The 17493-nt window shown below is 47.5% G+C and overlaps 1 protein-coding gene across 1 annotated transcript in view; it reads left to right on the forward strand.

Moving 5' to 3' along the window:
• The first annotated feature begins 14059 nt into the window (after positions 1 to 14059).
• Positions 14060 to 17493, forward strand: part of C8H10orf90 (chromosome 8 C10orf90 homolog) — a 95063-nt gene continuing 91629 nt past the window's right edge. The window contains exon 1 of the mRNA XM_043476000.1: positions 14060 to 14195. Within this exon, the coding sequence (XP_043331935.1) occupies positions 14150 to 14195 (46 nt within the window). The 5' untranslated portion in view covers positions 14060 to 14149. The remainder of the gene's footprint in view (positions 14196 to 17493) is intronic.

Consider the following 17493-nt stretch of genomic DNA (forward strand, 5'->3'; position numbering starts at 1 on the left):
AGGGTGACAATACACAGCCTTGATGCACTCCTTTCCTGATTTGGAGGCAGTATGTTGTTCCATGTTCAGTTCTCACTGTTATTTCTTGACCTGCATACAGATTTTTCAGGAGGCAGGTCAGATGGTCTCATATTTCCAGCTCTTGAAGAATTCTACAGTTTGTTGTGAGCCACACAATCAAAGGCTTTAGTGTAGTCAGTGAAGCAGTAGTAGATGTTTTTCTGGAACTCTCTTGCTTTTTCTGTGAGCCAACGGATGTTGGCAATTTGATCTCTGGTTCCTCTGCCTTTTCTAAATTCAGCTTGAACATCTGGAAGTTCTCGGTTCACAAACTGTTGAAGCCTCGCCTGGAGAATTTTGAGCATTACTTTGCTAGTGTGTGAGATGAGTGCAATTGTCCAGTAGTTTGAATATTCTTTGGCATTGCCCTTCTTTGGGATTGGAATGAAAACTGACCTTTTCCAGTTCTGTGGCCAGTGCTGAGTTTTCCATATTTGCTGGCATATTGAGTGTAGCACTTTCACAGCATCATCTTTTAGGATTTGAAATAGTTCAGCTGGAATTCCATCACCTCCACTATCTTTGTAGTGATGCTTCCTAAGTCCCACGTGACTTTGCACTCCAAGAAGTCTGGCTCTAGGTGAGTGATCACACTATCATGGTTATCTGGGTCATTAAGATATTCTATGAATAGTTCTTCTGTGTATTCTTGTCATTCTTTTTCTGTTAGGTCCATGCCATTTCTGTCCTTTATTGTGCCCATCTTTGCATGAAATATTCCCTTGGTATCTAATTTTCTTGAAGTGATCTCTAGTCTTTCATCTTCTACTGTTTTCCTCTATTTCTTTGCATTGATCACTTAGGAAGGCTTTCTTGTCTCTCCTTGCTATTCTTTAGAACTCTCCATTCAGATGGATATATCTTTCCTTTTCTCCTTTGCCTTTTGCTTCCCTTCTTTTTCTCAGCTATTTGTAAGGCCTCCTTAGACAACCATTTTGCCTTTTTGCATTTGTTTTTCTTGGGGATGGTTTTGATCACCACCTGCTATACAATGGCTTGAATCTCCATTCATACTTCCTCAGACACTCAGTCTATAAGATCTAATCCCTTGAATCTATTTCTCACTTCCACTGTATAATAGTAAGGGATTTGATTTAGGTCATACCTGAATGACCTAGTGGTTTTCCTAACTTTCTTTAGTTTAACTCTGAATTTGGCAATAAGGAGTTCATGATCTGAGCCACAGTCAGCTCCGGTCTTGTTTTTTGCTAACTGTATAGAGCTTCTCCTTCTTTGACTACAAGCAATATAATCAATCTGATTTCAGTATTGACCATCTGTAGGTGTCCATGTGTAGAGTCGTCTCTTGTGTTGTTGGAAGAGGGTGTTTGCTATGGCCAGTATGACTCTCTTGGCAAAGTTCTCTTAGCCTTTTCCCTGCTTCATTTTGTACTCCAGACTCCTCTGTCCATGGAATTCTCCAGGCAAGAATACTGGAGTGGGTAGCCATTCCCTTCTCCAGGGGGTCTTCCCGACCCAAGAATTGAACTCATATCTCCTGCATTGTAGGAAGATTCCTTCCTAGCTGAGTCAGCAGGGAAGCCTGCAGTCTTCTTTGGAAGAACAGAAGCACAGCTTTAAGCATGGTTGGTGGTGGACGGTCTCGATGTTGAGAGCACAGGCTGAACCTACTTCCTCGAAGCCAGTGTGGCTTGGTGGGGAAGCTTGGGTTAGAGTCAAGCAGGGCTGGATTTGAACCCCTGTGGCACTCAGGAAAACCTGAGCAACCTTCCCTCTTTCTTGAAGTCCGTGACAGAGTTGAGACAAGCAAGGGCTGATTGCTGAGGTGTGCTCACCGCCCACTGCTCCTTACTGCCACCACCTATCAACCCTTTCCCAAGTTCAAGGTTGTTTTAAGGTCCCACATGTGCAGAGGGAGGGTGTTCTGCAACAGGCAGTGGGTCTGGTTGTCCCAGACTGAGGACCTGGTTTCTCGTGTCAGTGCCCACTGGTTCCAGTGCAGGACCATTGCAGAGACCCCTTCCAGAACCAGTGCCATGCAAATGGGGGACCGGCCTGCTCTCTTGGTCCCCACCCTCTGGTAGGATTCTGCTCTGCCTCTTACCTCGGGGCTCCGTAGTGGCAGCTCAGATTGTTCTTGGGGACGAGGAACCCCTGGCAGGGATCTCAGCACTCACACCAAATGTGGGCCTGAGCTAGCAGGCATTAGAAGTTCAAGGACAGCCATGCTTCACACGGGGGTTTATGGCTTATCACTATTCTTCCAGTTCAGTTCAGTTCAGTTGCTCAGTCGTGTCCAACTCTTTGTGACCCCATGGACTGCAGCACGCCAGGCCTCCCTATTCATCACCAACTCCTGGAGTTTACTCAAACTCATGTCTATTGAGTTGGTGACGCCATCCAACCATCTCATCCTTTGTTGTCCCCTTCTCCTCCCATCTTCTATCTTTCCCAGCATCAGGGTCTTTTCAAATGAGTCAGCTCTTTGCATCAGATGGCCAAAGTATTGGAGTTTCAGCTTCTACATCAGTCCTTTCAATGAATATTCAGTACTGATTTCCTTTAGGATTGACTGGTTGAATCTCTTTGCAGTCCAAGGGACTCAAGCGTCTTCTCCAACACCACAGTTCAAAGCATCAATTCTTCAGTGTTCCGATTCATCCAGTGCTCCCTAAGAAGATGCTCCAAAGGGCCAGTCCTGACTGAGGAAGGTGAAGGAGGAGACTGCGACTCTGTCACCTGTGAAACAAAAGGTCCTGTTTTCTCCACATTTATTTCTAATGGGAAGATTCAAGACAGATTTTTAAAAACTGAATTTGTAGGGAAAAAAACTATCAAATCAGAATTCCTGTGGCCGTGGGTTTAGATCATGAACACTTTTCTATATTTCCTTTCCATCCTGGCAATTCATAGAAGGCACTTGATTGAGAGAGATGTGAGCACAACTTCGTGTTTTACGTCTTGTAGCAGGACGCTAGTAAAAACGATGCTGATAGGGGATTTGGGGATCTGTTTACAAATTTCCTGGGACCAAAATGAAAACAGGTGGCTTTTCAGGGGTGGGATCTCAGAGGCCCTGAGCAAGCCACCTGGGTATCATTTCCTTCTCAGTGAGATAGAAGTGGCCTGTTTCTGCTCCTGGGGGGCTAAGGGGCTTGGGGAGGGGGAGATGCTAAAGGGGTGGCCGTGACTTCCACAGAGACTCACTAAGGCACAACCACACACAGACCCCTGGGTGTGCGGGCCATGCTGTCTTCCCAGTGGGCGATGCAAGGTGAACGGGAGCTGTCCAAAAGTTTCCAGGTCTGCCAATTGCTCCCCATTTCTGTCAGTCAGCTGGGGGGTGGGAGCAGAGTGAAAATGGCAACAAACACACAAACCTGGAATTCCTCCTAGAAATCTCTATATTACTAGAAAAATAAAGTCCTGTGCACCCAGTGGCACTGTTATCTCTTCTCCCTTTGGGAGTGAACAAGAGCTGTAGGGAAGTTGTTTCTGTAGATGTCATGGAAGAGCTGGCTCTGTCTACTGGGCCTTGGCGATGACGCCAGCGATATTCCCGCGAAACGAGGGACCGGGTGTCCCAAACATGGCAATAGCTTCTGTTTAGCAGCACACCTTCGAGCCAGATCCAAAGGACTGAGAGATTTGGAAGCAAAAATGCCCAGTTACAATGTTAAAAGCAGGCACGGTGGAGAATGGAGAATGGCAGAGGTGATGCCAAAGAAAATGAGCCGGCAGAGACAGTATGCCCAGAAATTCTCAAGGGACAAACCAGAGATGTAGTTAGAGCACAAGAGGTGGGCGTGCTGAGGTCTATGTTGGAAGCACAGAATATGAACTGCCAGACTGACTTGGGTTTGCCCAGGCAGGTGGCCCCCGATGTCTCAGGGGTGGGCTCGGTGGGACAGGACTTGCATCCAGGGTGCACAAAGCAGGTGTTCTCCATGGAGGCTGATCTCGTGGGGTCAGAGAAGAGTCCTCAGCAGGAGGGCGTCACTGTGGCTGGAGCCACAGTGGGAGGAGGGGAGGGAGAAAGCAGGCACCTCCTGTTCACAGGGCATCACTGTATTGGGTTGGCCAAAAAGTTTGCTTGGGTTTTCCCATAAAATGTATGCAAAAGCCCAAACAAACTTTTTGGCCAACCCCATATTTTTCTCCTCCCTCCTCTTTATACAGAGATACCTCTTGGGGCTCTGGTCCAGTGTAGCCCCAGCTCTGACAAGCATCCTGACCGCAGGAGGTGCCACATGGACACTGTGGAGCGACTCACCCCTGGGGAACCAGCACAAGCCACTCAGCCCAGTTCAGTGAACGTGCTGTCATCTCTCATATCGATGGGCAGCTGCTGCTTCTCAGCTTCGGCTATGTGCCAGGCGCTTGTGCTGAGAGCTTCCCGGGCAGGAAGCAATTCCATCAATTCTCACTTCACAGTTGGGAAACGGGCTCTGAGAGGTTAACTTTGCTAAAGGCAAAGTTGGGATCAGGTCCTCCAATGTCAGAGTTCATTCCTCACTGCTTTATCTCTCAAAGCGGAAGATTGGGGGTAGGGGTGGATTCAAAGATGGAGACTTTTGCCCCCAGGAAGTTACAGGACACTGATGAGTACACGTGTGTGGAAAAGTGCCCTGGGAACACAGGGGAACAACTGATTTATTTTTTCCTGGGGGCAAAAGCTTCTAGAGGGAAATAGTTTGAACTGAGACTTCAATGATAGGACAGATTTCCACTGAGTTGAAAGGGGCTTGCTTCTGTGTTTAGAGGACTTGGGGGAGATATTAGCATCTTGGTATCTGTATGCTGTGGTTAGGAAGAGATTTAAGCACAAGCATATGTGAATACTCCCTGTGAAGGCGAGGCAGGATCCCAGAGCACCACAGTCAGGATCACTGCCGGGTTTATGTGGGGCTTAGCAGCACAGGAGCAAGTTATTTTTCTAAGAACACTCACTTTGTGCTCACTCTGCGTCTAAGTCCTGACTCCGCTCATTGGGGTTGATCTGGGGTGATCCTGCTTTGATCAAGCCCAGTGAAGGATCCAGGCTGAAGGTCAGAGAGCATGAGGGGACTGTGTTCTCTGAGTTCCTGGGGCCAAGGCAGTGCTAGGATTGAGACACAGGTGCAGTGATGATGTCCACTGGGAGAGCCTCAGAGTCCAGGATCCAAGGTCTCTTGGAAAGTGATGCTGGTGAGGAGGTATCAATGCACCTCCTGTGCTTCAGGATCATGCAAGAGGATCATTGGAATGTCCCCCGCCAGAGGCATAGAGAGCCTTAGAGACACGGATGCTGGGATGGAGTGACAACAGCACAATAACTATTTGTGTCTGTCTCAAAATTTTTTCTTGACTGATTTTGTTGGGTCTCTCTTTCCCACAAACCAACTTTTTATTGTTCTTTTTTTTCCACTTCATTGATTTCTACTCTTATTTTGATTTGCTTTTTGTCATCTATATTAATTGTGTACCTGTAGTTTACCTTATTTTCACTGCTGGATAGTTGATTATCTCACAATTTATTTATAAATTCTCCTGTTAGAGAACATTTTGGCCTGGGTAGGAGGGGAGTTTGGGGGAGAAGGGATACACGTCTATGTAGGGCTGAGTCCCTTTGCTCTGCACCTGAAACTATCACAACATTGTTAATCAGCTATGTGTGCGTGTGTGCTAAATCATTTCGGTTGTGTCCAACTTTTTGTGACCCTAAGGACTGTGGCCCAGCAGGCTCCCTGCCCATGGGATTCTCCAGGCGAAAATGCTGGAGTGGGTTGCCATTTCCTCCAGGGGATCTTCTCGAGCCAGGGATCAAACCCACCCTCTTTTATCTCCTGCATTGGCAGGCGGATTCTTCACCACTAGTGCCACCTGGGAAGCCCCTAATGGGCTATACTCCAATATGCAGTAAAAAGCTAAAAAAAGAAACAAAAACAAAATAAAACCTATCACAGTATCTGGCAAATTCCTCTATTGTCATCTAGGCATTTCAGAAACTCCCACAGTAAGCTGGGAATCAACAACTGGATTATGTTAGAGGTCTCACTTCCCAGGTGGTGGGAATGTTCTTTAAAGGATTTGAGAGTCTAACCTGCATGATGAGGTCGGAATTGCCAAACCCTTTTTGCAGATGAGCAAACCAAGAGAGAAGGTCATTAGCTCATTAGTTGACCCTGCCAGTCCATGGGCTTCCCTGATAGCTCTAGTTGATAAAGAATCTGCCTGCAATGCAGGAGACCCCAGTTCGATTCCTGGGTCAGGAAGATCCACTGGAGAAGGAATAGGCTACCCACTCCAGTATTCTTGGGCTTCCCATGTGGCTCAGCTGGTAAAGAATCCACCTGCAAGGGGGGAGACCTCGGTTCGATCCCTGGAGAAGGGAAAGGCTACCCACCCCAGCATTCTGGCTGGAGAATTCCATGGCAGGGAAGCCTGCTGGGCTATGGTGCTTGGGGTCACAGTCAGGCACGACTCTGCGACTTTCACTTTTAGTCCACGGTAGAGCTGGCTTTAAGTGCAGGTCGGCTCCCTGTTTTTCCACTGCAGAACTGCTGACCTCTGATCTTAGCACCATTTCCCATTATTCCTCAACCTCATTCCTCTCAGTGTGTTTTGCTCCCAGTCTGCAGAAGAGTTCTCCAGGCCGGCAGTTTCACTTTTCATTCAAATTCATGTTCAGCCCCACCCCGTCCCACTGAACTTGCTTTTCAAGCCACAGGAGCTGCTCTGCTCACTTTTTCTTCCCGGGCATCTTTTACTTCTTTATCCTATTTTTGGTTATAATGCTCTGTTTGTACACTTCTAAGTTCCTCCCCTAGACTGGTAAGTGTGTTAACCCTTTGGCATGGGCAAAGTGCTGAAGTGCTAAAGCTTGGTGTTTGCACCTCTTTCCACATTCTCAAGCCCCTGCTGGTGGCTTCTCCCTTTCCGGTGTCTGTGCAAGTACAGAGGAAAGGCCTTGCTGGGGCACGGGAGACCTGTAATTAATGACACTAATGCCGCGTCTCTCTCTAAAGTTCAAGTTCATTAGTGAAACTTCCTTTATCTTGTCACTCTAGTTTCTGATGAGCCTGTACTTATTTTGCAATTAAGAGTAAAAACATTGAATTATAATAATAACAGCATCATTAACTTCTGCTGGAACGATAAGCTGCATATAATCTCCACAAAGACAGAGATTTTCCATTTTGCTTGCTGCTGTGACTTTGGAGTCTAGACCAGTACCTTGCCCATCCTGATGCTATAAAAATATTCACTGGATACAAAAGGAGAAGAAGTTTGGTTGGGTACTTTCCAGGTGACAAGTCACGTGCGGAGGGCTTTCAGTGCGTCTCCTCTCTTGGATCTCCTATCAGTCCAGTGAGCTGATACCATGATCCCTGTTTGGTAGATGGGAAAGCTGTGTCAGAAGTTAGCTGCATCATCTAAGTTGCAAGCGTTATAAGTGTTCAAGCTAGATCCAAGCCCATGTCTGTGGGACACCAAGAACATTCTCTTAAGCCTTCATGCATTAATGCTACCGTGATTGAAGGTACGTAGAAATAAGATGTTGCCTTGGGAGAGGGGGCTGTGGTTTTGAGAATCACTGTTGTCCTTTCATTCCTTTGGAGGGAAGGGGCATAGGAAGTTTTATAATCCTCTTTTTCCTAGAGCTGCTATAAAAAGACAATGCAATTTAAAATTTGAGCCAAGTTGCTGAGTAGATATTTCTGCAAAGAAGATATACAAATGGGAAGTAAGCACATGAAAAGATGCATAACATTATTAGTCATTAGGGAAATGCAAATGGAACCCACAATCAGATACCATGGAGACTACAATTTAAACAATGAATAATAATAAGTGTTGACAAAGATGGGGAAAATGGAGTCTTACTACTTTGCTAGTGAGGATGTAAAGTGGTGAAGCCACTTTGAAAAACAGGGTGATGTTTCCCCATGAGAAAGAAAAAGTGTGTCCACATAAAGCCTTGTATACAAATGTTCATGGTAGCATTGATTATTATTACCAAAAAGTGAAAGTGAAAGTTGCTCAGTCATGTCTGACTCTTTGCAACCCCGTAGAGCATACAGTCCATGGAATTCTCCAGGCCAGAATACTGGAGTGGGTAGCCTTTCCCTTCTCCAGGGGATCTGCCCAACCCAGGGATCAAACCCAGGTCTCCCACACGGCAGGAGGATTTTTACCAGCTGAGCTATCAAGGAACCAAAGTAGAAACCATCTAAATGCTCATCAGTTAATGAACAGATACTCAATATGTGCTCCCTACAGTATGAACATGGATACAAAATGAACACCATTCAGCCATGGAAAGGAGTGAAACTCTGACACAACCTGGATGAACCTTGGATTCATGTTACTCAGTGAAATTCATTGTGGCTGTTGTTCATTTGGCAAGTCATGTCCGACTCTCATGACCCCATGGACTGCAGCATGCCAGGCTTCCCTGTCCTTCACCATCTCCCGGAGTTTTTCCAAGTTCATGTCCATTGAATCGGTGATGTCATCTAACCATCTCATCCTGTCACCCTCTTCTCCTGCTGCCTTCCATCTTTAAGCCAGAAACAAAAGCCCACATATTTATGATTTCATTTATATGAAATATCTAAAATAGTCAAACCCAGAAAACATATATTAGTGGTTTCCAGGGATGGGAAGTATGGGTATGGGGCTTCTTTGAGGGATGATGAAAATGTCCTGGAATTAGATCATGGTGATGTTTGCACAACTTTGTGAATTTACAGAAACCATTGAATTTTAAGTTCTGTGGTATGTTTGTTATATTTTTTAAAGAATCAGCCACAAGGAGACAGCAGCTCAGCTCAGCTAGATGGGGTGTAGCTAGAAGACAGCCTGACTGACAGTCAGTGATCTGGAGTCCTGGCCTTGACTGAGCAAGTCTGACTTGGCCACTTCCCAGCCAGGAGCTTCTCTGACAAACCCTGCCCCACTCTGAGCCTCTGCTCCCTTTTGTAGTAAGGTGGCAGGTGAGGACAAACCTATACACATAAGGGGACAGTTTCCCTTGTTCTTGCCGAAGTTTGTGATTTGTTGCAGCAGGAGGGACTATTAGGAAAAACAGAGTGCTTGGATCTTTCTCCCATTCAACAATAGCAACTCAAAAGTCACAGCTGGTGAGACAGCCACCTGATTCTAACCGTCCAGCACGGGGGATGAGCTGCTGGAGAATTCTGTAGAGAGGCCGCTTTGACTTTGCAGGTAGGAAGACAGGATGATGGCAGTAGGCATGAGCATCTCTGAGCCTGGGCTTTTCCTTGGATGCTGGGTTTTCTGATCTGAGTTGGTGGCTGCATCTCTTCCTATACCCACGACATACAGTGTGGTTCTTACAATGAGAAATTTACGACTTGGAGCTTTCAGACACCACACCGATTTCATTTGTCCAGCTCGTGGCAGAACCTGTAATCACCTCTGTGGGCTCCAGACAGGCTCTGGCCAACGTAGCCAAGAGGAGGAGACGTGAGCGGCCCCACCGCCCCGCAAACAAGAACCACGTCGCTCCTCGTGACAGAGAGGAAGTCCAGGCTAACGTCTTGTGAAAATATTTCTGTGGCTTGTTTACGGAATGAACCCCGAGCGGACAGCTTCTCCTGCTCTCTCTAGAGCGTTTGGCTTTGCAGCTGGGCCAGATGCGGCTCCGGGTTCTTTCTCAGGAGGTTCCAATGACGTCCTGTTTTTCTTCTTTATGTATCAGTTGTCACCTAGCCGTGGACTAGGTACACAGTCCACCCCTGCTCATCCTGCAGCAAGCTGCCTAGGTAATGAGCCCGGTGATCAGGGCCCCGCAGCAGCCTGGATCTCAACCAGGGGAAGCTGGCAGAGGCGCAGAACCGGTCCCTTCTGAAATCAAACCACTGCATGACGTTCAATGCCAGGCAATGATGACCCTGCTTCAGTGAGCCTGGCGCTCCTTGAAGAAGAGAGGGTGTCACGAAGCTACGTTTAAGTTTATGGAAGAAGCAAGTTCATGGTGATGCCACTCAGACACTCCGTCCCTCAAACCTCCCCAGCACCTCTCGGCCCAGCCGTCGTGGACAAGACCCCTGGCGGAACCAGATGGTGTCCCGGAGGCCACCCAGGCCCCTGCACATTCCTCATGTCACAGACGGGAGGCTAAGTCCGGAGATGCGCTGACCGGCTCAAGTCACCGCTGAACGGCAGCTGGGACCTGAGCCCTGGGTCTCAGCTGCTTGTCTGGACTCTGCCTGCTGAACCGTGCTGGGCTGGGGCAAAAGAAAGGAGGAAAAATCCTCCTCTTTCCACCTCTCCCGCTGCTCCTTCTTGCTGCCCACCCCCACGCCCTCTGCGTAGGGGAGGCTGTGTGTCCCTGAGAAGCCCAGCTGACCCCTCACCCCCTTGCCTAGGCTCTGTTCTTCTGTCACCTGGGCTGTCTTCAGCTCACAGAGTCAGAAGCAGGTAGGGGATGGTGGTGGTGATGGTGATGATGGCACTTTCTCTCCCTTTCAGGTTGGAGCCCAAGTTGAGCTTGTCTGGGTTAGGTTACAAGACAGAGACCACCTGTGTTTAACCACTTCCCAGTGTTGACGGCTTAAAGTGAGACCCACTCCGTCTCCCCCGCCCCCGCCCCCGCCCCTGCACAAGGGTAGGAAGGTAGGAAAGTGAAGTCACTCAGTCGTGTCCAACTCTTTGCAGCCCTGTGGACTGTAGCCTACCAGGCTTCTCCGTCCATGGGATTTTCCAGGCAAGAGTACTGGAGTGGGTTGCCTTTTCCTTCTCCAGGGGATCTTCCCGACCCAGGGATCAAACCCAGGCTTCCCACATTGCAGGCAGACACTTTACCATCTGAGCCACCAGGGAAGGTAGGAAGATGACTACTAAACTCATCTGTCCAAGTGACTAGCTCTTTGCCCTTCCTACCCATCACAAAAGTTCTCTAGTGTTTTCTAAGAACCACTTAGGTAATAAAACCAAGGCAGGACTGCAGAATGAAAGGCAGAAGACAGTCTGCAGCAAGAACTGAAAGCAGGGTATGGAAGCGGTGTTTGTATGGTCATGTTCACAGCAGCATTACTCACAGTGGCCTAAAGGTGTAAGCAACCCAAGGGTCCATTCAAACAAGTATGGTCCATCCATACAATGGAATATCATTCACCTTTTAAAAGGAGATTCTGACACATGAGGCGACATGGATGTACTTTGAAGACATCGGGTTGGGTAAAATAAGGCAGTCACAACAGGACACTCACTGGATAATTCCACTTACATGAGGTCCCTGTGATAGTCAAATTTATGGAGAGAGAAAGTAGAATGGCAGGGGTCCCAGGCTGGGGGAGGGGCAAATGGTTATGGTTTAAAGTGGACAGAGTTCTGGTTCGGGATGATGAAGAAGTTCTCTGGATGGATGAGGGTGATGGTTGCCCAACACGGTGTAGATGGATGTGCTTACTGCCACAGAACTGGACACTTAAAAATGGCTAGGATGGTAGATTTAATGTGCTTTTCTGTGTTTTACCACAATTAAGTCGGGGAGGGGGGAAGCCCATAAGGGGAAATCCACCTTGCACTGAAAAAGGTCTCGTTATGCATCTTATTCCCTTTTCAGACTCTGTGGTCTTTAAAGATGGGGTCTCCTATGCCCAGCCCAGCACCTGAGTCAGGTCTTCAAAGACATCAGATTCCCAGTTAACTGTTGACTGAACTGAGGTTGTGGCGCCATCCCACCAAGGCCGACTCCCGAGCAGAGCCTCCGGGGTTAGGAGGCTGGCGCATGCGCACAAGCATATTTGGGTGTACGGTCCCGCACGCAGTGGTCTTACCCGGTCCTCCAGGGGAGACCCCACTCCCACCGCACAAGATGCTGACCCTGGAGCCAAGCCCTGACACCAAGGGCAGAGGCCTGGTTCCTCCAGTTCCAGGCGTCTTGGAAATCAGCTCGAGCCAGAGTAGCTACAAAGTTAGTGGGCAGGTTTTTACTCATTATTAGACAAGTCTGTATTATGCTCCATCATCTTCTGGGAGACATGAAAATTACATAAAACTGTGGCTAATAACACTTTGCATTTTTTGATGGGGGCTGTTGTTGGCAGGCAGAGTGCTGGGCTGGTGAAAACCTTTCTTTTCATGGTTCCCCGCCCTTCAGTTTGCCCCCTGAACTGAGGCGCAAACAGCCTTAGAATGTGGGAGGGCCAGGTGTCACCTAGTCCTGATGTCCAGAGCCAGCATGTTCTTTCCCCTTTCTCAAGCTTCATGAAAGAGGTTATCAGATCCTACAGATTAGGCCCCATTTCTACCTTTTCTGTGTGTACAATGAGCATTCATATTGCAAAGTCTCAGCTTGAGGCTTATTGGATTGGGTGATGCTTGGCAGGTTACTTCAAGGAGGCACAACTTTCTCATCTGTAAAATGGGGGAAATAATTGTGCTTTCCTCCAAAGGTCATTCTGAGTGTTAAAGGAGATAGCCTTTGTATCCAGTATCTGTCTTGCCTTGATCGCACAATAAATTTCAGCCTTTGTGATGTAATGGTGACATTGAAATGAAAAGACCCTTGCTTCTTGGAAGGAAAGCTATGACAAACCTAGACAGTGAATTAAAAAGCAGAGACATTGCTTGGCTGACAAAGGTCCATCTAGTCAAAGCTATGGTTTTTCCAGCAGTCATGTATGGATGTGAGAGTTGGACCACAGAGAAGGCGGAGCCCCGAAGAATTGATGCTTTCGAATTGTGGTGCTAGATAATACTTGAGAGGCCCTTGGACAGCAAGGAGATCAAACCAGTCAATCCTAAAGGAAATCAACCCTGAATATTCATTGGAAAGATTGGTACTGAAGCTGAAGCTCAAATACTTTGCCCACCTGGTGTGAAAAACCAATTCATTAGAAAAGACCCTGATGCTGGCAAAGATTGAAGGCAAAAGGGGAAGAGGGCAGCAGAGAATCAGATGGTTGGATGGCATCATTGACTCAATGGGCATGAGTTTGAGCAAACTCTGGGAGATAGTGAAGGACAGGGAAGCCTGGCATGCTGCAGTCCATGGAGTTGCAAAGAGTCAGACATGACTTAGTGATTGAACAACTATAACAAGTGACATTGACCTGACTCAAAGTACCTTGGGGTTGTCCAGTGAATTTAAACTGTCCTGGTGTTTATGAACCAACTTACAAAGGTGCTGTCCATTTATCTAATGACCCATACTAACAGTGCCTTATCCCAGAGTATAAAACCACTCTCTGTATGAAACAGTGTACTTCATTTGAAAGGCAATGAGTTATGCAATTTATCATGTTCCCCTCTTTGGCCTTGGCTGCTGCAAACTCACCCTTAGTTTGTGGTTCTTCTGTGCCAGGGACACCTTTAGCCTAGGCTTTATGGTCCGATGAGTTCTCCAGTTCATTACTTGCGTCTTTATCAGTTTTGCTGGCTTTCATCCGTGTTGTTAATTATAGGCCACCTCAAACATGATTTGGTATAAATTATGAAACAATATTCATTGTAATTTAGTGTCAAAGGTGCTTTGTTAAATTGTTGGAATTGATCATTCCTGTAATAGCTTGCATGGTACACAGACTGCCCTGTTGACCAATTTTCTAGATAAACCACTTTTCAAAAATTGGTGACACATATTACAAGTAGGGTAACAAATTAACGTTGTGATGCTATCTGAATGTATTTTAATAGTGAGGGAACATATCCACAGTAAAAAATGCTGCCTGGATAGAGAACCAGCATCATCAAAACAAGATAAAAAGTAAAAAAGTAATGAGAAGTTGAGGGGAAATGTGTATCTGAATGTGGGCAGTAGATAAAATCCTTCTTTGTCTCACATCTAACTGTGCTCTGCAGAAAACTTAATGGTTGCACAAACTTTTTTTTTAAAACTTGTCAGCAAAGCCTCAGATATAAATGTCAAAGTGATGATTGCTGTTCCTTCTCAGGAGAAATAGCCCAGGGTGGACTCCTCACCCTCTCCCCAGTTGCCGTGGAAACATTCTGGTGACTTCATCACAGGTAGAGTGTTTGGAGGTTCTTCAGCCCACCGCGGAAGGTGGGAGCCTAACTCATTCCGAGAGGAGTTACGGATGTGAACTGTGGCCAATTTTTCTTCCCTTTAGCTCAGTGCATCCTTGCCATTAACAGACATTTGAATCTAAGTAAAATGTCTTTGAAACATCAGTGGAATATGATCAAGCTGTCTGAGGAAGGTATGTTCTGATTTTCTCCCATAGATATAACAGCTATCGAAATACAAAATGATTTGTTCGTTCAGCCAACAATTGGTGAAGGTCTTCAGTTGGCAGGCACTGAGCTGGGCATGGGAGGGAAGTTGATGGTGAGGTTCCCTCTAAAGGCCTCCACCAACTTGAGGGGACAGACCCACGCCCAGACGATTACAGGGCAAGGTAGTGAGAACTCACAGTGCCGGCGGCCTGTTGGGGGCATCGTGCTGGGTTAGATTGTGTCTCTCCGAAGTTGTGCTCTAGCCCTAACCTGTGAATGGACTGGGTTTGGAAACGAGGTCTTTGCCGATGTAGTCAGGATGAGGTCATACTGGTTTGGAGTGAGCCTGCCTTCCAATGACTGGGGCCCTTGTAATAAGAGAGAGTTTGGAGACATAGAGACAAAGGGAGGATGGCCACATGGGGATGAAGGCAGACGAGTGATGCTACCACAAGCCAAGGAATGCCAGGGGTTGCCAGCAGCCACCGGAAGCAAGAAGCAGCAAGGAAGGATGCCCCCTGCATCGTTCAGAGGGAGCACGGCCCTGCCAACAGCTTGGCGTCAGACATCTGGCCTCCAGTCCCATGAGAGAATAAATTCCTGCTGTTGTAACTGCCCCTTTGTGCTCATTTGTTGTGGAAGCTCTAGGAAAGGAACACAGGCAGCTGCACGGATGGGAAGGCATGTGTGGTGGGGGCAGACCTAGGAGCCCTGCTGAGCGGAGGTGACCCTGAGCTGTGCAGAGGGCGAGGGATTAGCCCTCTGGGAGAGCTGGGCAGGAGGCAGCCAAGGCCAAGGTCACAGAGACGTGGAAGCAGCTGCATCCAGGAAGGAGAAGGGGCTCATTTTAAGGATTTCTATCTTGGACTCTATTTTTAAAAAAAATTTTTTTTGAAACTTGGAGAGATTTTATTAGTTACATTCATGGAAATAACTTAATAGATGTTTTTTAACTTCAAAATCTTTGGATTATTTATTTTTTAGAATTTATTTTATAGAAGTATGATTGATTTACAATGTTGTGATAACATCTGCTGTACACCAAAATGATTCACTTTAACATATACATGTGTTCTTTCCCATTATGATTGATCACAGGATATTGAATATAGTTCTGTGTACTATACAGCGGGACCTTGTTGTTTTCTATCCATTCTCTATATACTAGCTTGTATCTGCTAATCCCAAACTCCCGATGCATTGCTTTCCCACCCTCCCACTGGCAAACACAAGCCTGTTCTTTATGTCTGTGAGTCCATTTCTGTTTGGAAGGTGTATTCATTTGCATCGTATTTTAAATTTAGGGATATCTTATGATATTTGTCTTTCTCTGCCTGCCTTACTTCACTTAGCATGATCATCCCTAGGTCCATCCATGTTGCTGCGTTATTTCTTTCTTTTTCACGGCCGAGTAATATCCCACCGTATATGTGCCACGTCTTGGTCCGTTCATCCGTCAGGGGACGTTTAGCTGCTTCCATGTCTTAGCTATTGTGACTCGTTTTGCTGTGAACATAGCGGTGCGTGTATCCTCTTGAATTAGAGTTTTGTCTCGATATGTGGCTGTATCCTGTTCTCCTTGAGCTCCCAGCACTGTCGGCACCTGGGCTCAGCTTGTTATGTGTATGTTTCCCAGGTTCTGTTCTGGGGGGAAATGCATCCATTTCATTAGAGTTCTCAAAGGACTGTGTGACCTTCGCAAGGTCACAAACTGGCAACGTCAAGGGGATTTGGGAACCTGACGGGAGGCGAGGCTGGAAGGGTCACCCCTTGATTGTGACCTTGCTGAGACTAGGCAGCTCAGGCAAGATTAAGCTGATGGGATGAAGCAGAGCATCTTTCACGAGACAAATCAGGACTTGACTTTTAAATGGACGTTGGAGGTGGGTGTGGAGGTGGAACCCTGATTTCTGTTGTGGGTGATGGGAGGATGGTGGCCATATGCTGAGAAAATGGACCTGGGGGGTGAGGAGGAGGAAAGGAAAGGGGAGGGAGGGAGACGGAGGGGCAGGGGAGGAGGTGATGTCAGTGGCAGCAGCTCAAGAGAAGCTGGTTGATCCCCTTTTGAAAAAGCTGTGTGTGTGGTTTTTTTTTGTTTGTTTTTATTTTTTAATCTACTGACAAGTATCTTTATTTTTCTAAAAATATTTATTTATTTATTTGGCGGAGTCTGGTCTCAGTTGTGGCATTTGGGATCTTCCTCACAAAATGGGAGATAGTTCCCTGTGGCATCTGGACTCCAGCGCACAAGGGCCCAGTAACTGAAGTGTGCGAGCTGTTTCTTTGCAGCATGTAGTACCCTAGCTCCCTGCACCCCCTGCACTGGAAGGCGGATTCTTAACCACTGGCCCACCAGCAAAGTCCCCCAAAATGAGATGTGGAGACTTGGAGGTCACTGCTTCTAAGGGCTAGTGCCCATGGCTGGGCTCTGGGTCCTGCCTTGGCAGTGGTCTGAGACGCGACAGGAGGACCCAGAGGGAGGGTGCCAGGGAGAGAACGCAAAAGAAAGGAAGACACGGTCGCCAAGAGGGAGGAAGATGGTGAGGAGACCCCAGAAATCAACCATGGGGAGGTGGTCCAGAGGCAGTGGGTAGTTAACAGGGTCAAACCTCACAGAGGTGACGGCTTTAATTCAGGGCCGAGAAGTGAGTCTCTCCGAGAAACACCTACTGAAAAGATTCAGAAGCAGTCATGTTGAAGTCAAGTGAAAATTCCTCACCTCCTATCAGACTGGAAATGAGGGAAGGCATTTACAGTCTACGAGGTGGGAATGCGGACATCCCGTCTGGGTCTCTGATACACACGATAGAGATGTGAAAACAAGTGAGCTCTCTGAACCAGCGGAAGCCTGAGGTTCATCATTTACACGCGACGTTGATGGATGGATTCATTAGGCAGTGCATGATGTGGCTTGTTGGCTACTTCTGCACAGACAGCTCAAGCAGTGCTGGGCGCCCCATGGGAATTGAATGCAGCTCCTTACCCATATCCCTGGCTTGGCCCAGCATGCTGCTTGCCGTCTCCTGATGCTGGATTCCCTCTTACACAGTCCCTGAAGACACTTCCACCTTCCTCTTTTACCTCTGCTAGGGCGGCACCACCTTCTCCCGAACCAGGGTCCCCTTTTGCCTACGTTCACCCCATCCCACACCTTTCCCAGGTCCCTGGCGGGTGGGGCTCTCCTGGTGGCTTCCTGCGATGCCCGCTGTGACTTCCTCTTAGAGTCGTGGGAGGGGACAGCGTCTCACCACATTTGCTGCCCCGCCCTGGGGCCCCCATCAC

This window comes from Cervus canadensis, chromosome 8, assembly GCF_019320065.1.
Source record: "Cervus canadensis isolate Bull #8, Minnesota chromosome 8, ASM1932006v1, whole genome shotgun sequence".
In the NCBI taxonomy this organism is placed as follows: domain Eukaryota; kingdom Metazoa; phylum Chordata; class Mammalia; order Artiodactyla; family Cervidae; genus Cervus; species Cervus canadensis.